At 42.7% G+C, this 17,182-nt stretch overlaps 1 protein-coding gene across 2 annotated transcripts; it reads left to right on the top strand.

Moving 5' to 3' along the window:
* The first annotated feature begins 4,451 nt into the window (after positions 1–4,451).
* LOC134860964 (voltage-dependent L-type calcium channel subunit beta-4-like) lies at positions 4,452–17,099 on the top strand. Of its 2 annotated transcripts, none has more exons than XM_063877887.1 (13): positions 4,452–4,937; positions 8,130–8,300; positions 8,465–8,587; positions 8,675–8,802; positions 9,419–9,495; positions 9,920–9,939; positions 10,761–10,841; positions 11,444–11,502; positions 11,610–11,719; positions 11,805–11,956; positions 12,874–12,969; positions 13,099–13,284; positions 13,463–17,099. In XM_063877887.1, the coding sequence occupies exons 1-13, from the start codon at positions 4,893–4,895 to the stop codon at positions 13,721–13,723; spliced, it is 1,509 nt and encodes a 502-aa protein (XP_063733957.1). In that variant the 5' UTR covers positions 4,452–4,892; the 3' UTR covers positions 13,724–17,099. The 2 variants fall into 2 exon arrangements, with proteins under 2 accessions (XP_063733957.1, XP_063733956.1); XM_063877886.1 differs by having other exon boundaries at positions 13,460–17,099.
* Positions 17,100–17,182: the final 83 nt, after the last annotated feature.

Below are 17,182 nucleotides of genomic sequence, written 5' to 3'. Positions count from 1 at the left end.
AGTTCATTTGCACTTATTATCATGATTTCAGTTGCATCAAAATGCATTTAAATGACTATTTCTGGACCAATATGTCGTCCAACAGAAGTCGTTATCATGACAGGCCCAATGACCACAGTTTAATAATAATTTATGAATGAAATATTGCTCCTTTATAAAAATCAGTCTGGATCAAAAGTGTCCAACCATGAAAAAACAACTTAATCCTCCCACTTTAAAGTCTCTTAATCCACCACGCCCGCGCTCAGAAGATTTATCTGATCAAAGAGTCGCTGAACACGTGAAGACATAATTCCATGAAACAAAGCGGCTCATTTTCATATCTTTGATGTATGAAAAGTTCTCCGAAACATTTGTAGTTTCTTGGACTCACATGCTTCTCCTGTAAAGCCACAATTACCTTTCTTATCCGTGCCACTGGACCATGAGGCTGTCTAAAGGGATCCCTCCAGAGTCAGGCTACAAAGTGATTTAGATGTGGACCAGTCTTCAGGTTCAACAGGAGGAGATAGCTATTTAAAGCATAGTGACTCAGATACTTTAGGGCCAGGTGAGTGCCGAGACACTCAGGTAAAAACGTGCAGATGTGGAGCACTCATGGTGGAAATGGATGGAGAAGCTTGCATGATCCCTGGCAAAGTGTTCTCGGTTATTTTTGTCCACCGGAAGAGTAAAAAAGGGGGCTACAAATTGCTCCTGTTAAAAGGAAGATGTAACGTGTGTCTGTAGCTGAAAACCTGCAGGACTTGGAAGACATAAGACCACATATAAAATATCTTGATAAGGCAAGCAAGGGTTGTTGTATTACACTTGTGCACAACATCTTTTTAAGACAGATACACAATGGATATGGGCTTTCAAGTCTGCCCAAATTCAGAAAATAGACCTTTTTGCAGCTCAGGAAGGAACAACACCACCCTCTGGACCTGCAGCAGAAAAAATACAACACCCTGAATATGGGATTTAAAAACATCTTTAGCGGTTTTGAATGACAACGCTGCCATCTGCTGGGCAAAGACAGTCACAGCATGCAGTATCACCGTACTCTATCACTAAAATTACTGGAATAAATACATTTGAAGTGATCCTAAGATCTAAAGGAGGCTTTTGCACAGCACAATATGCTTTGAAATATCATCAGACACACATTTGGCTATTGATAACAACACAAACCAACCAAAAAAACACTTGAATTATGGGAACAAAATGCTGGGGACTGATGAAACTCAACTATCTGGCAACTCTTACTAACAGATTTGAAGAAATGTTCTTAATAAAACAACTTTTTGGGAAACAATTGAGCATGGGGATGGATATATTATGCTTTGTGGGTTTTAAACTGCATATGAATAGCACAATTTTGCAGAGTTACACAGTGAAAGCTCAAAATATGCATGACCTAATTGCCTACTTTTGGGATACACCTGGAGTAAATCCAGCAGCTACCCGGCAGTATACAAAGCCATTCAAACTAGCTGCACCTTTACCAGCTCACACTTTAATGATCACTAATTATAAAACATATCAGAGATATTATTCTGAAATGGACCAATCAAACAATGACTACTTTTACTTTGGTACTTTTCAGTAGCTTTTCCAGGCTAAAATAATTCCTCACTTTGTCTAAAATAGTCACAATGTGCCTCTTTAAGACAGTCACCCTACTTTTCAGGCTAATTTAAGCTCTCCCCCACCCCTCCGGTTTGTTAAAAATAGTCCCGTCCATCACTCAGGTGCAGAAGCAGCCTGTGCATGAAGGCGTCCTGAGATCCTGCAGGAAGCAGCAGCGGAACACCTGAAGCTGGAGCACCGGAACCCGAACTCCCTCCGCTGGACCGGACCGGAGCAGCAGCCCGCCCTCTGGACCGATGTCCTGGCAGAAATGTCTCGACACATCTACATACGGAACAAAATCGGAGAGGGCATCCAAGCGCCTATCTTCCAGGTTGGCTCTTCATTAATTACTATCTAAATGTATGATTGTATTTACGACAGTGTATCCTGCTTTACGGCAAATAATACACCTTTAATGAACTTGTTAACGATGTTTACCTGCAGTGAGTTTCGGGTAAAAACTTGTAGCTTTTTAACATTTTAACACCTCTGTACTAAAAGTTTCAAGCTGGAAAAGACTGAACCTTTTTCATGTTGTTTTGTTGGTGTAAAATGTTGGAGCAGAGGCACGTTTTACTTTAGACTTTTCAGAGCAACAAAAAGTTAGTTTCAGTGGGACAGACATTTATTACCTTTTGACTCACGAGTGTTTTGCATCATGTTATGGTTTTTATAGGTGGAGTGATGCACAATAATGTGGTTATAATAGGAAGTTATAACGTGGTGTTGAATAAATGAGTACATTCATCTTGCTGAAATACAGCTCCCATATCATGCAGCATTTAATTGTGTTTTGTTAATGCTTATTTGTTTATTCCAAAGCATTGCATTGAAATCCAATGCTGCTAGGTGGACCACAGCTTATACCAAATATACAGGACTCATTTCATGTATTTTAAAATCGAGTTTCAGATGTATAATTAGGGGACAGTATCTTCCTCTGTTAGATAACTTAGATATTAATAAAGCAATATTCAGAGACAACTTTATCCTTCACATCTCTTCTTGGTTCTGGCTTGAGACAGAAGCGAAGATGGTGACCCAGATTAATGGCCCTGTTTTATAAATTCAGGGAAGTAGGTTCTGTCTTTTTTACACTGACATTGTCATTAACTCTGGAGACTTGAACAGAAATGGGGCAAATCACTGGCAGATAATTAATTTAGCTCCCTGGGGATTAACTCGGCTGGTTATATTTGGACTTGTTGGACAAGAAACAGAACGAAGGGAGAAAGTCAGGCGGTACGGAGGAAAGTAAGTGTGCAAAGAAACACAAGCTAGTGAAAAAATACCCACTAGAAGTCTGGGTTATGGAGTTGCAAACTTACATGTGTGCTTGTAAGGCTGATATAAAGGGGGTATTAAATATCTGAAAAAGCCAGTGGATGTGCATGAGTGCCACCTTGCATCGTGTACTGGTTTTATTAAATGCAATCAAACAGATGTAACGGATTCTCATGAAGAGATATTCAGAGACTCGTGAAGGAGGAAAGTGTTTCTGCCGGTTGAAATCTCACTATTTTTTCCCACACAGGTGAATCGAGGGACTTACTCCAGGAGGAGCCGACTGAAGAGATCTGATGGCAGCACCACCTCCACCAGCTTCATCCTCAGACAGGTACTGGAATGCAAACACGAGCCTGGGACTTAAAATAGAAACCAGGGACGGTCACTGGTTGTGAAATGGTAAAATTTGCAGTTAAGCAAAGACAGATTTCAAGATATTTATAGCTTTGATTCCGGATTTTTATATATTGTAATGCAATGTTAATGAAGTAAAGTAAAGCCGATCACACAAGCTTCATAAAAAGAGAAGGTTTAAGTCTTTTTAAGTCAGCTTGTATGATAAATGCATCAGTGTATTAGTATTGGTGTTCGACCAATTTAGTAATGGTATGACAAGTAAAGCCACTATATTTTCCAAAAACATGTGCTTGGTGCTCCTGATATTGTTAAACATTTAACCGGGGTAAGTGATGTAGAGACGATCACAGTCTGATAAAAGGATCTGTTCAAGTTGAGATCTCTCATTTTTTAAAGTTATGATGATTCTTTTGGATACAAGAAGTTTAAATAGGAAACAATTAGTAAATGTTCAACCATTTTGATTGTTGTTTAAATATTTCATTACAAAATAAATAAAGACTTAAGGCTACTAAGAATACTGATGCCCACAGTATCCTACTGTTAAAAATATAAACATTTTAATATAATTGCCTCACAAAAATCTGGACTAAAGTTAGACATCTTTTATGATAAAAATGAAGAAAAGGTAAAGCAATCAAAGTCAATAATGTAAAGAAGTGTGTAACCCAGCTCTATGAAGGATTACATCTTTCTTAACCACAACAAGAAATATTCAAATATCCAGAAATAGAAAATATTCAGTCCTAATGCACTGGGGGAAATTGGTCTCCAGTATTTCCAGAATCCTGGTTGTCATACACACTAAATATCCCTAAAACCTCAATGCATGTTTCCACCTATTGCGCCCAAAGCATGTGACTCCATAGAAATGTCACTCTGGATTTCCATTTTATAAAACGCATGGATCCGATGATTAAATCTATTAGCCGTCTGCGTTTAATCGGGATTGGATGTGTCGCTCTCTCTGGAGAATGAATAGGCAGAGTGAGGATGAGCTCTAACAGGGAAATGGAGGATGCTGCTCCCCTCTTTTTTCCTCCTCCATCCCCCTCCCCCGATCCTTGCTACCTCCCCGCACTAAAAAAAATCAAGGAAAGCGCTCATCCAAGCTGAGTGGACAGCCAGCCAGCCAATCAGCTGCCTGCACATTGGCTCTGTCATCAGGCTTGGATATTGAGGAAGGATCCACTGCTCTGCTGCTGCTGCTGCTGCTGCTGCTACTGCTGCTACTGCTGCTCGTTGTGTATATATATATGTGTGTGTATGTGTGTGTGTGTGTGTGTGTGTGTGTGTGTGTGTATGTGTGTGTGATGAAATGAAATGCCAGGATTGGGCTACCTCCAGGGAGAGCCTCTCCATCCTATAATGTGAAGCCAGCCAGCAGTGCCGTGAGATCAGGGAGAAGCTGCATCCATCAACAGGCCTCCGGAGGACCAGGCGTGATCCAGCGGGAGGGGAGATCTTTTTTAAATTATTCTTCTCTGCTGTGGGAGAGAAGGGATTGTCGTCATTCCCCCCATCCATCCTTTTTTTTTCTCCTCCTCTGAGGTGCCCCCTCCTTCCTGCTTCGCCTCCACTCTCATTTTTCCCCCTCATTCTTCTAGAGGCGCTCGTTGGAATATCAAACCTCCATGTATGACAATTTGTACCTGCATGGATTTGAAGACTCGGAGGCGGTGAGTGTTTGGATGTGTGTGTGAATCTGCTGTGGGTTTATTGATGAAAGTACTGTGCACTCACACACACACACACACACGGGAGGCCTTTGATGGGTACAGCGTAGCGTGATCGTGGGCTATGCTTCACTGGAAGGGGGTTGGGTGGGTGTGTGTTGGTGTGTGTGTGAAGGGGGGTGCACATTAGGCAGATGGCTTCTGACGTGTGACATTCACACAACAATTTATACATTTCTATACATCTGTATGTGCGTGTGATGTGTGTTTCTTTATGTGCTGTGATATAAGTGTGTGTGAACGGACGTCAGGAGACATTTAGTCTTCCTCACACTCTCAGAGATGGACCAAGATGTTGATCACTAATTTCTCCCCTGAGGCCCATAACATGGTCACATCCAGATGATAAACGTTCCAGCCTTTATCACTTTCAAAAAAATAAATGCAGCCGGGTATTTTTTATCTGACCCTGTGACTGCGTTATGTACAGGCAGGAGAAACATGCATCGTGATGTCATTAAGTGGATTTTGATGCTGATGAGTCACATGCTGAAGCTACTCCATTGGATAATAGCTCGGATGCTACCGTGCAACCTCAGCGCGTTCACACAGAGGCATGAGATGATGCTCACAAGGACTTGCTAGTGTTGGATTGAAGGATTTATAAAAGAAATGGAGGCTAAATGGTGTTGAGGATGAATACATTGGCGATTGAAGGGGTATTAGAGTCAACTTTTTAGGTTTTTAGGTTATTTGTGACTAGTCAAGGGATTTGGGCTGCATTTCCATAAAGTTGGTGGACGTAGGATAGATGGAAGTCACAAAAAGGTCTGGTCTCATTGGAAGAAACAAAGGCCAAGATGTTCTTATTTTTAGTCAGGTGTACTGTCCCATGATTCACCTTATTTTACCATTATACCCTCACTGCAAATTCTACATTCCCACGTTCTTATGCAAGCTTCTTTGGTTAAAATGCATCTCATGCTTGGATAACCCTCAGGACGTCATTAGAGGTTATATTCCTCACTTTAGAAAGGCAAAGAGGAGATAATAAAACCATCTTCAGAGCCTCTATTACTTCTCATGACGTGTTACATCTGTGAAATTCCCCTTTTTAACACTTTACTTTTACTATACTTGACTTTTTAGAGCCATGAATGTTAAATCGTACAGAGACCGAATGAGCTTGGTCCCTCAAACGTACCACTCTGTGATTAGATGCTCACAATGAAGACGAGCAGTGTGCTGAAGTCAGACCTTGCTGGATTGTAAAAAAAACTGAAAAGTGCTTAGCTGGGATGACCAGCTTGATTGATCTTCTCGAGACTAATGGTCTTCCTTAATTGAATCATCATTAGTGGCTGATTGTTTAGATTAACACAGCAGAAGAAAAGCACTTGGTCCAGGCATGTCCCAGCAAAAAAAAAGGAACCGTTGCATTACTGGAATTCTCTCTGTGTGGCGGGATCAAATACTGCAAGTCTGGCATGTCTCTGCACTTAAGTGAAATAAAGAAAATCCCTTACAGCGTGCAGGAAGATGGACAGCAAGGAAATGAGGAGGAATCTAAATGAAAGCCACAAAATACCTTATTTTATATCCACTAGTTGTACAACTTGTATATCTCCTGTAAGCCAAAATGGTGCAGGGTTAATGCAGAGGTATGGACACAAATACTGATAAAAGGAAAAAGTTTGGACCCTTTACTTTGCCCTTTTAAAGTTGCATTGATCCAACCACAGTTTGCCGTTATATGCTGTTTCTTTTTGTTTTAAAAGCCTCTCAAAGTATCTTGAGTCATGCCTTATGCAGAAGAGGCCTTTAGCTTTGCAGTTTTTTGGTGATGAATCCTCATGCTAATGATTCATAGTATTTTTGAAATGACTCAATGTTGTTGTTTCGTGTCATCAAGCTGAAAGGACACGTTTGAAACTAATGGATGGAGAAATCCTTGATACAGGTTAAGAAACCAGATTTCTGGCCTCTAACTCTAAAACTGGTCATGTGATCTGTGGTATTGCATGCTTGTATTCTCCCAAATTTGAGCTAGAATTTAAATCATTGCAGGACAAATATTGGCCAGTCTTTATGGATGAAAGCCTGGGAATAAAAGGGTAAATTGTACATGCATATCTCTCCTGTATATACATTTGTACAGTATCTTAGCATGATGTCAGCTACCTGCACATACTCAATGCGGCGGCCCAGGAATTCATTTGTACTTTGGTTAGCCGTAGCCATCTAAAACCCACCCAGTTCGGCCAAGAAAAGGGAAAAGAATGGATGAAACTAAAAAAAGTCAGGTTGTGAGATTAAACGTACTCTGACACATTTCCTACATATTTGGCTTATAACTCATACATCTCTCTCAGAATTCTGACAATTTATGTCATTATTTATCTTAGCTTTTCAGTTTAGACTCGCATTGCATATTTTGTATCTATTTTTTCCTCTCCTGGGGGAATGGTCCTCCACGAAACCGTGACTAACCCGGACATTGATGTTGCCACACGCTTCGGCCTCTGTGATTATGTACGAGTTAATGTGTGGAAATGTGCACAAGGCGTGGATGTCATCGTCACATTGGAAAACATTCTGGTCCAAAAGATGCACAAACTGGTCCAATCAAACCCGTCACTGTCCAGAATTAAGTGTGAGGTTTGCAGTGTGTAGTCATACAAACTGCTGACGGCACGGAAAGGAAACTCCACTTTGTTTGATGCTCCTGGCAGGCGTCTCTTTTCTACATCATCTATTTCACCTGTAATGCATTCCCAGTGCCAAGACACCAGTCTGGACTTGGCAATGCGAGTTGATGTGAACCCAAAAAGTCCGTCAACGGTCCCATAAAGAAGCTTTTCCTTAAGTGGATCTCATTTTTGCTTTGCAGCTGATCTTTTGGCTATCACTGGGATGGAGCTACCATGCATCCTACTTTGTGCTTTTGTCTTTTAAGTCACATATTTACAGTGCTGTGGCCATTTCCTGTCACTTTAAATGAAGCTTAGCCCACTGTACTAGCTGGGAAGAGGTACAAATATTCCCACAAAATGATTACTTAGACAATTTACAATAAGTGCCTTGAATCTGGTCTCTGAACCAATGGGAAAACAGACTCCGATTTTCCCAAAATAAGCATAAGTGCATCCCAGCTTTTCCCTCCCAGTAACCCGCTGTGTGCTTTCTGTTTTGCAGGGCTCAGCTGATTCATACACTAGCAGACCATCAGACTCAGATGTCTCTCTGGAGGAGGAGCGCGAGGTGCAGGCTCAGGTCCAGAGCCAGAGCCCAAGCCAGAGCCAAGGACCGGGACAGAGCCGCCAGGAGAGGGAGCAGCAGGCCACCATTCAACTGGAGAGAGCCAAGGTGCTCCACCCGCAGCTACTTAGACAAATTAATCTGCTGCTATGTTTAAAATCACAGACTAGTGCGGCTAATGATCAAGCTGGAGTTAATGGCTGTGTCTAAAATCTGCTAGGAATATATAGTGAGCTTATAGGTAACCTTCTGTGTGTGCTTCCCTCCTCCAGACTAAACCTGTGGCGTTCGCTGTGAGGACAAACGTCAGCTACTGTGGCGCTCTGGATGAGGATGTTCCAGTACCGGCCACCGCCATCTCCTTCGACGCCAAGGATTTCCTCCACATAAAAGAGGTACACATGCACTTCTTAACCTCAACATGACACCTGCTGTGTGTCTCATGTGACCCTAACCCTTCTTTTTTGTGTCGTGGTGTGCAGAAGTTCAACAACGACTGGTGGATCGGGCGGTTAGTGAAGGAGGGCTGTGAGATCGGCTTCATCCCCAGCCCTCTGAAGCTCGAGAACATCCGGCTCCAGCAGGAGCAAAAGAGAGGACGAGTCCAAGGGTAAGTCGCAGAAAAACACACTTTAATGTCCCATGAACCAAGCATTACGTGGTCACATGACATCTCTATGCTGAAGCTTTATGTTTGTATTTCTTAGGATTTGTGCTTAAATGATTTCCTCTACCCCCTCAGTCACTGATAATAAACTCTCTGCATGTTTTTAACTCTACTGTTACTCAGGTCTGCTCATGACCATTTACTCCATCTCTTCTACTCACACCGCCTCTAACAGTTTTAATAGCTGTAATTAGCCTCCTAGTTTCAGTGTGTGTGATGTGTCTTGAAGGTGCTGTCATCCAGAGTTTGTACAGTAACTCACATGCACTTCCTCTAGCCCTGGTGTTGAGTTTAATACTAATCTTACCAGACTGGAGGGGCTTCAGTGCTTCACTTACTAGCCTGGCTTCTGTGCGTTTTAGTCCCAAAGCCTCACACACAGCAAGAGGCATTTGGATTTGCTTAAAAACCTTACAATATATAAAGCCAAGTGCCTAAGATATTTCTCTCCATTGTTTTGCACATTTCCTCTGCAGTAAATGACAAGTTAAAGCACATTTTTCCACATTAATGCCATGGTGTGTTTCTGTCTTTCTTTATCCCCTCTTGTCTTTTCCAGTAAGTTTGGAGGGAACTCTTCTTCCAGTGTAGAGGATGAGGTTTCTGCCTCTATCCGGCCCCTCATATCCTCGGCAGGTGAGGACATCGGTCAGGGGGAGAGGGCTGTTAGTAGCCAGCTTAGAGCCACGCTTCCTGAACAACGTAGAGCGAATAAGACCCTAAACCCTTCCCCATTCTCTGCGTAGAGCATAAGTTTCACTGCGTAGAGTTGTTGGTACATTTTCCCATGATCCTCCTCTTCCTCCAGTTGAGGACTGCAGGCGTTCTGAGACTGGGGCTTACAACGACAAGACTATGAACCCCCCCTGAACTGCACTCATGTGTGAATATGACTTTAGGACAATAGAAATGCTGTGTATTTGTTTATCATATCGGATATCACTGCTAGGTTTTATTTGCAAAGATTTCTTCTGATGTGACGCATGGTTCCTCTGAGATATTGTGGCGGCACCTCCTCTGGCAGCAGATACTGACGACCGTCTTCTCTCCCCTCCTACAGGAAAGCAGAAACAGAAAGTGGTAAGTTGGTGACGGTAAAAACCCACTCACTCTCCATCCATTAGACTCTGACAGGAACCGGCAGCACTGGCAGGAAGTCACAACCATATCATGTCCCATAATACGTCAGCCTACTGCGCCAACTCATCATTTCTGTGATGCCAAAGTACTTTAGTGCCAAGTTTATAAGTGCTACTTCCTCTCCTCATCGTCCTTTTGATCGCATTTTGGGGAAGGGAGAAGATATTTCACAATGAGTCTTAATAACTGATCATATTGGATGCTGTTTTTGGAGATTTTTAGCCAAAGTTTATAGCATACGAGATCAAACGATAACATTAGTTTAACATTTCCTGAGACTTGTTATTTACTTTCTTGATAGTGTGTTCATATCTAAACAGCTTAGTATCTAAATATAGAACAAAGACACAAACATGTGTACTAAAAAAAGAGATAACATGTAAATTATTGATCTTAAGAAGACGAATCCAGGCTTTATGTGTCCCAAGTTTCCAGTCTGTTGTCTGGAGCTTCAAATGTACTGTACAGACATGATAGCGGTATAAATACAGCCAAAGATAAATCAAATTGCCTCCATTTGGACTGGTAAAATTCCCCCAAAAGTCTGGTATAGTGTTAATTGGTCAGGCTGTAGTTTAGTGAATAATTAATATCATTACTGTCTATAGTGCATCATCATGTCCTCCATGTGATGGTAATTCAAGGTCAGCTGACTCCTCTACACCTCTGCTGTGAAAATCTTTTAGGTTTAACTTATGTTTCTATTCATTTTGTTCGTGGTGAATCTACGGCTGCTGATTCAAATGTGTTTGTGCTGGCAGATGGAGCACGTCCCCCCATACGACGTGGTTCCCTCCATGAGGCCGGTGGTACTGGTGGGACCCTCGCTCAAAGGTTATGAGGTGAGCAGCCAACCCTGGCAGAAAATCAAACCCACCCTGTCACTGATTTAAGGGCCTTTGCAGCGCTACGGGATTACTGAAAGGAGATGCACGTCTTTTCCTGAGTCCCCCAAAATAGCTCGCTGTTGGCGCAGTTAATTGTGAGTGTGTCAGCACCCACGTAACATCCAGATTGCAGCGAGACTAACAAGGAGATGAGGAGGTCAGGGGAAAATATGTTGTGTAATTGGCAGATTTTTGGCTTTTTAAACTGCTTCCACTGCTGCTGCTTATAGATGTGTTCTGCAAGCGACGCAGGAAAGGAACCACATCCAGTGCTATAATGATCATGATGAGGGGAACAGAAGGAGGTTTGAAAATACGCATTTGGGATTTTTTAGATGTGGCTGGTGTTCAAAGAGGGGCTTCAACTCAATATCAAAGTAGAAAAGTCGTATACTATTAAGAACAATCGGACCAGATTCAACACCTTTTCCCTAAAGCATATCCTAGTTTTTCTTTCATAAAGCCCATAAATTACAGAAATAACAAGGACTATTTCCAAACAATCCCTCCTTTCTTACATCCTTTGCCCCACCCTCCTCTCTTTCTCTTCTCTGCAGGTTACAGACATGATGCAGAAAGCACTGTTTGACTTCCTCAAGCACAGGTTTGACGGCAGGTGAGACAAACGTGGCAGCTGATCAGACCCTATAAGGACTGTGTGTGTGTGTGTGTGTGTGTGTGTGTGGCAAATATATCGGTGAATGTTTTCTCACTATTTTACAGGATATCTATCACACGAGTCACGGCAGACATATCGTTAGCCAAGAGGTCTGTGCTCAACAACCCCAGCAAGAGGGCCATCATCGAACGATCCAACACTCGCTCCAGTTTAGGTATGTCAACTTCCCCAGTATGCTCAGTTTGCTTCCAGTTTTAAGTGAAATTATTGCACATTTGAATTGTTTCCTGTCTCTCCAGCGGAGGTGCAGAGTGAGATTGAGAGGATCTTTGAGTTGGCGCGCTCCCTGCAGCTGGTGGTGCTGGACGCCGACACCATCAACCACCCGGCCCAGCTCCTCAAGACCTCCCTGGCTCCCATAATAGTTCATGTTAAAGTCTCCTCGCCAAAGGTACTGAGGGTCGGGACGACATAACCAAACACCTGTTCAACTCTCTGTGACAAGTTCAGAAGCAGAGTGATTTGTGCGGGCAAACACTAAAGAAAACACTGGTTTAGTTAGATGCAATCATAATGTGACTCAACACAACGAAGCATAAGGACATTAAGTGTGATATAATCTCCACAGCTACTGTCCCACAGAGTCATTCAGTGGGTGGAGACAAACAAGAAGACATGTAACAGGTAACGGTCTCTCTGTCAGGATGATGTTAACCCTCCACTGGAGCAGCAGCTCAGCACAGGCACAATGTTCCCAACAAAACCAGCATGAAATCCTGTACTGTGGAGTCAGTACAGGCTTCAAACCTGCACCGATGCATGGAAGAGTGTGTCTGCTGCTCCTCGAAACTCCCACGGATCAGTAGAAGTTTGCTGGAAACAGTGCACTTGTTTAAATGCACATCTTGGTTTGTTTGACACCACACTTCTCCTAGCATAAAGAGTGCTTGTTTGCTACACAGACTAAGAAAACTGACCTGTCTGCAGACTCATCAGGAAGCAGAAATATCGCCTGTAAAAACCAGTAGACAGAATAAATATGTCGGCCATTAATTTGGGCTTAAAGGGAGTCAAATTTAAGTATTTTGTCCTGCAACAAAATCAGCTTTGTGTGGATTAAAGAGACACAAAGTGGTGTGGACACTCACTAATATTGGTGCTGGTACATCAAATGCATCATGTGTTCACAAACTAAAGAAGGGACTAAATGACTGAGTGTAGAAATCATCAGCTCACTTTATTTCAGACCTGTGCAAGATCTCTGCAGACACAGGACTGGGCGACCCGGAGTGGCGACGCTGTTGGTTCAGAGTTTATAAATACAGCGTATGGTTCGGAGTAAGTGGAGCATCGTGTTCTGTCTCGCAGGTTCTGCAGCGGCTAGTGAAGTCCAGAGGGAAATCCCAGAGCAAACATCTGAACGTCCAGCTGGTGGCAGCGGACAAACTGGCTCAGTGTCCTCCAGTAAGTGACCAGCGGTTATATTTAGCCCCCTGCTGTATTGTTAGGAAAAGGCCAGGACAGGTGTTTTTTAAAGGAAATATAATGTATATTTAACCCCCCCCCCCCCCCCCGACCATCTGCTGCTAACAGGAAATGTTTGACATCATCCTGGACGAGAACCAGCTGGAGGACGCCTGTGAGCATCTGGCCGAGTACCTGGAGGCCTACTGGAAGGCGACCCACACCTCCATGGCGACGCCCCTGAACCCCCTGCTGGGACGCAACCTGGGCCCCACCACCCTAACCCCGTACCCCACCAGCATCTCTGGACTGCAGGTACACACGCGCTGTAATTTTAGGGTCGTTTTTTTTTGCTGATTCTCTGTAGATCTGTCTAACCTGTGTGAGGAGCAGGTAAGAGGGAGGAACCTACTGTGCCTTGATGTCCAGTCTGTGTAAAGTCCTGCTTTCTCCAGCCTCACTGCCCCCCCCCATATGTTCATGTGATCAGCAGAGCCAAAAAATACGACAGAGCAACCACACGGGCGACCACTCGACCCCGAATGAACGACGCAACCTGATGACATCGGACGAGAACTACCACAACGAGCGGGCACACAAGGGACGCAACCGCATGTCTTCGGGCTCCCAGCATAGCCGGGAGCAGCAGGACCCCTACCAGGACTACCAGGACCCCTATCAGGATGCATACAAGCCACACCGCAACCGCAGTTCTCCGGGCAGCTACAGCCACGACTCCCGGCACCGGCTCTGAGCAAACACCCATCATCACCGGGGTCCCAGACGGCCCAGAGTCCTAAACAAACGCTGCGACAGAGCCGAGACGGTCCCAAATTGTACCTTTTTCTTGTGTTAATTTGTTTCGTCTACCTGGCTATTTCTTCTTCTCCTTCTCCTTCTTCTTCTCCTTCTTCTCCTTCTTCTCCTTCTTCTCCTTCTCCTTCTCCTTCTTCTCCTTCTTCTTCTTCTTCTTCTTCTCCTTCTTCTTCTTCTCCTTCTCCTTCTTCTCCTTCTTCTTCTTCTTCTTTAAAAATCCAACAGAATCAGGTGTTTGTTTTTAAATCGAGCTGCCAGGGCAACCCCCGTCAATCAACAGTAGTGAAGAGCTTCAGGATGCCAACCTTTTACTAACGCTGTAAAATGAATTCCTTTTAAATTTTACCGGGACCTTTTTGGGATTGTACTAACACAGAGCTCAGCAGACGTGAAGCGCAGATCGAGCTGGTTGGCTCATTGTGATCGGGAGTCGGATGGTGATGGTGTTTGGGCTACGAAGGGCCCGGGACATGGCGCCGGGTCGGAGGGAAAGTCCACCGCACACAGACTGCTGAAAGGCTGCTGACCCAAACCCTGGGCCGTGTATAAATCCTCTCACCATTTAGCTTATTGCATGCTGATAGATGATCCGCATCCACTTCATTGATCTTTTGTACCTAGCATTCTGGATTCTCTTATAATGAGGTGTAGATACGGAGGTCCAATTTTCTAAATCACCTGATTTGTGCGGACAGGCGTTAAGGTGGTGGGGGGTTTGTGCAGGTGATATCGGGCGGCTAGTTTTGAAAAACTGGTGCTTCACATTCCCAAACTATTTTGCTATTTGAGAGTCACTTTGAGCAAGGCCAGCTTTTCTGTAGCATAGCTTTTAGGATTTATTTTGGGTGGAAAACCCTCAGTGTCACAGCAGAGTCTGATCACTCTGTAGGAAGAGGCTTCTGTTAACAGCACTTAAGAGAGCTAGGGAAGGCATTAGATGTCAGATAGTGAAGCAAAACACAATAGCAGAATACTACTTGAGATGTGGACCAGCCAGTGTGAGGAAAAGCACCTTTTTGTTGTTGTTTGATAGACATAAAAGAGCATCTGCTGCCCAAACATTGCATTTATTAGCATTAAATCAAAGTCCTACAGCGTTAAAACTAAAGTTCAGATGGTGATTGAAGCGCTGAAGTTCCTTCTTGTGGTTTTTTCTTTTTTAAGGGTATTAAAAATGTGACATGGCAGGATCGGTTGCATCATGTTCATTCTCTGTGTAGCTGGCATGTTGTCCTGACTGCAGAGCATGTTCCCTCCAAACGTTAAATAAAACCCTACTGTAAGCAAGTTGATGTTTGTAGAAGTATACGGCACATCTCTCAAAAAAAAAACACAAGAAAATAAGAGAAAGATGGCCCCAATTACCGATGAGTGATAACCTCTGGATCCCTGAAACAGAAAGCAGTGCTTTATGTCACTGAGAGTTTTAAAGAGATTCAGTGGACTGCATGACTCAGAAATGGAGGCGCCATTGTGAGGCAAGTTTCTAATAATTCAGAATCAAGTTAGCAGGTAGAAAGTTGAGTTTGACAAGGATAACACGGACAGGAAGAACCCTACCCACACTGCTTTTTGTCTGGAAACAGAGAGCTGCTGTGTTTGTTATTATCTTTACCTGAAAACAGGCGGAATTGAACAAGAAATAGATGTTTTTTTGTCCTAATATCACAGAACAAAGGTCTTCCATACTCCTTCCACCTTTTTAAAAGAAAGAGGCTACCAAAAGTCACGTGGAGATGGGATTTATTTGATGCCCGTAGTTTCCGTTCAATATTTGGCATTGTGTAAAGACACCTGAGCGAATAAGGGTTATCATTTGACCTGATTTTCTCTTTTGATATCATGAATGCACAGTATAACAATGCAGAAGAGTCAACATGTTGAAGCTTCTCTTAACATCGACACCCCTTTCCTTCTGAGGAATATGATGTACAGTATATGATCATACTTAAAATGTCAAGGAGTTATTTTTGGTCCTGAGATCTATACAGTGTTATCTACATTTTGAGAAGCTAGGGCCTCGAGCCAAGCTTCAACATGTGTAATTTAATAAGAGTAATTACTTACACTGTTAGTCTGTGGGGCAAATTCTGTATGTGAAGTAAAATCTGACTTATATGATAGATATTGGATTTTTCCCCCAGAAAACATCTGTAATCAAGGCAACATTTCTAAAATCTGCCCTGAAATACAGAGCAAATACTTTCCCATGGTGCAAAGCATACTGAGATACCTCTGTGTACGGTACTCTCTCTTAATATATCACTTTGTATGGATCTACATGACAGGGGGGGTCACTTTTATAGCACAAAAGATTGAGCAAAAAACAATGTAAATCTGGTATAAAGTCACAGATTATTGTTGATTTCTTTGCCCATTTTCCCGTGAATCTCCTTGTTGAACCCTGTTTTGTGCATGGACTGAAACATGAAGACTGCAAATGAAGAAGAACTGTCTCATTCTGCCCCTCAGCAAATGTCCCATTGGTTGATTGAACAGGGAGACATTTTCCATTCAAATCAACCCAATGTTGAGCTGGGCTGCTTGAGACAATCAGAAGGGATTCATTTCTTTGTGAATTCCCCTTAAATGATTAGAAAAATTGCCCCCTTTTGAGTCGTAGAATTAGATAACGCCAACCAATAAAGGAGCGCCCTTTATGTTTACTTTACTAATGGCCTAACTATCGTCTCACATTTGATTTTCCATGGATAAAATCTCACAAGACACAGAACTTAAGGGAGGATTTTTTTCGGGGGAAAGTGTAAAACAAAAGAGGGGAAAAAACAAAACAAAACAACAAATATTTATTCCAGTAGAAAAAGTAATAGATGAACATTTGCTGGCGATTATTTTTATAACAAATACATGTACATAATGTCTTTGAGAGATGCTATTTGCTGTATACATGTGCTGAAATGAGACGACGACGACCCACGTGGAACAACAGCAAGGTCCAGTATACAGAGTTTCAGTGATGTGCAATACAAAACGGCATGCTGTTTTAAAATGAGGAACTTCATGTACTGTACTATGCAACCGCAAACTGTGTACATCGCTTCATGCTGTGGCTTCTCCAACCACCCTTCTCCAAGCAGCTCCATCTGGACTTCTAAGGGATTTTTGTGTTGTTTTTTTTTCTGTGGAAGATGAAAACCTAAAGCGGCTAATGCGGTATTGCATGCATAATATACCATTCTGATTTAGAAAAAGGAATTAAAGAAAAATACATGAAATGGGAGGCGATTGTGTTTAAGGCAAAGCTACAAGTGACTTAAAACATTTCTTTTTCAAAATAAAAGAGTCGTTCTAAAGTTGTTGACGGTATTTACATTTCATGAATCTTATTGAGTTGTTTTATTTTAATTCTCATCAACATGGAAATGGACATTTTGCC

The sequence above is a fragment of the Eleginops maclovinus genome, chromosome 24 (assembly GCF_036324505.1).
Source record: "Eleginops maclovinus isolate JMC-PN-2008 ecotype Puerto Natales chromosome 24, JC_Emac_rtc_rv5, whole genome shotgun sequence".
NCBI lineage: Eukaryota > Metazoa > Chordata > Actinopteri > Perciformes > Eleginopidae > Eleginops > Eleginops maclovinus.
This window is presented reverse-complemented; position numbering and strand designations above follow the sequence as displayed.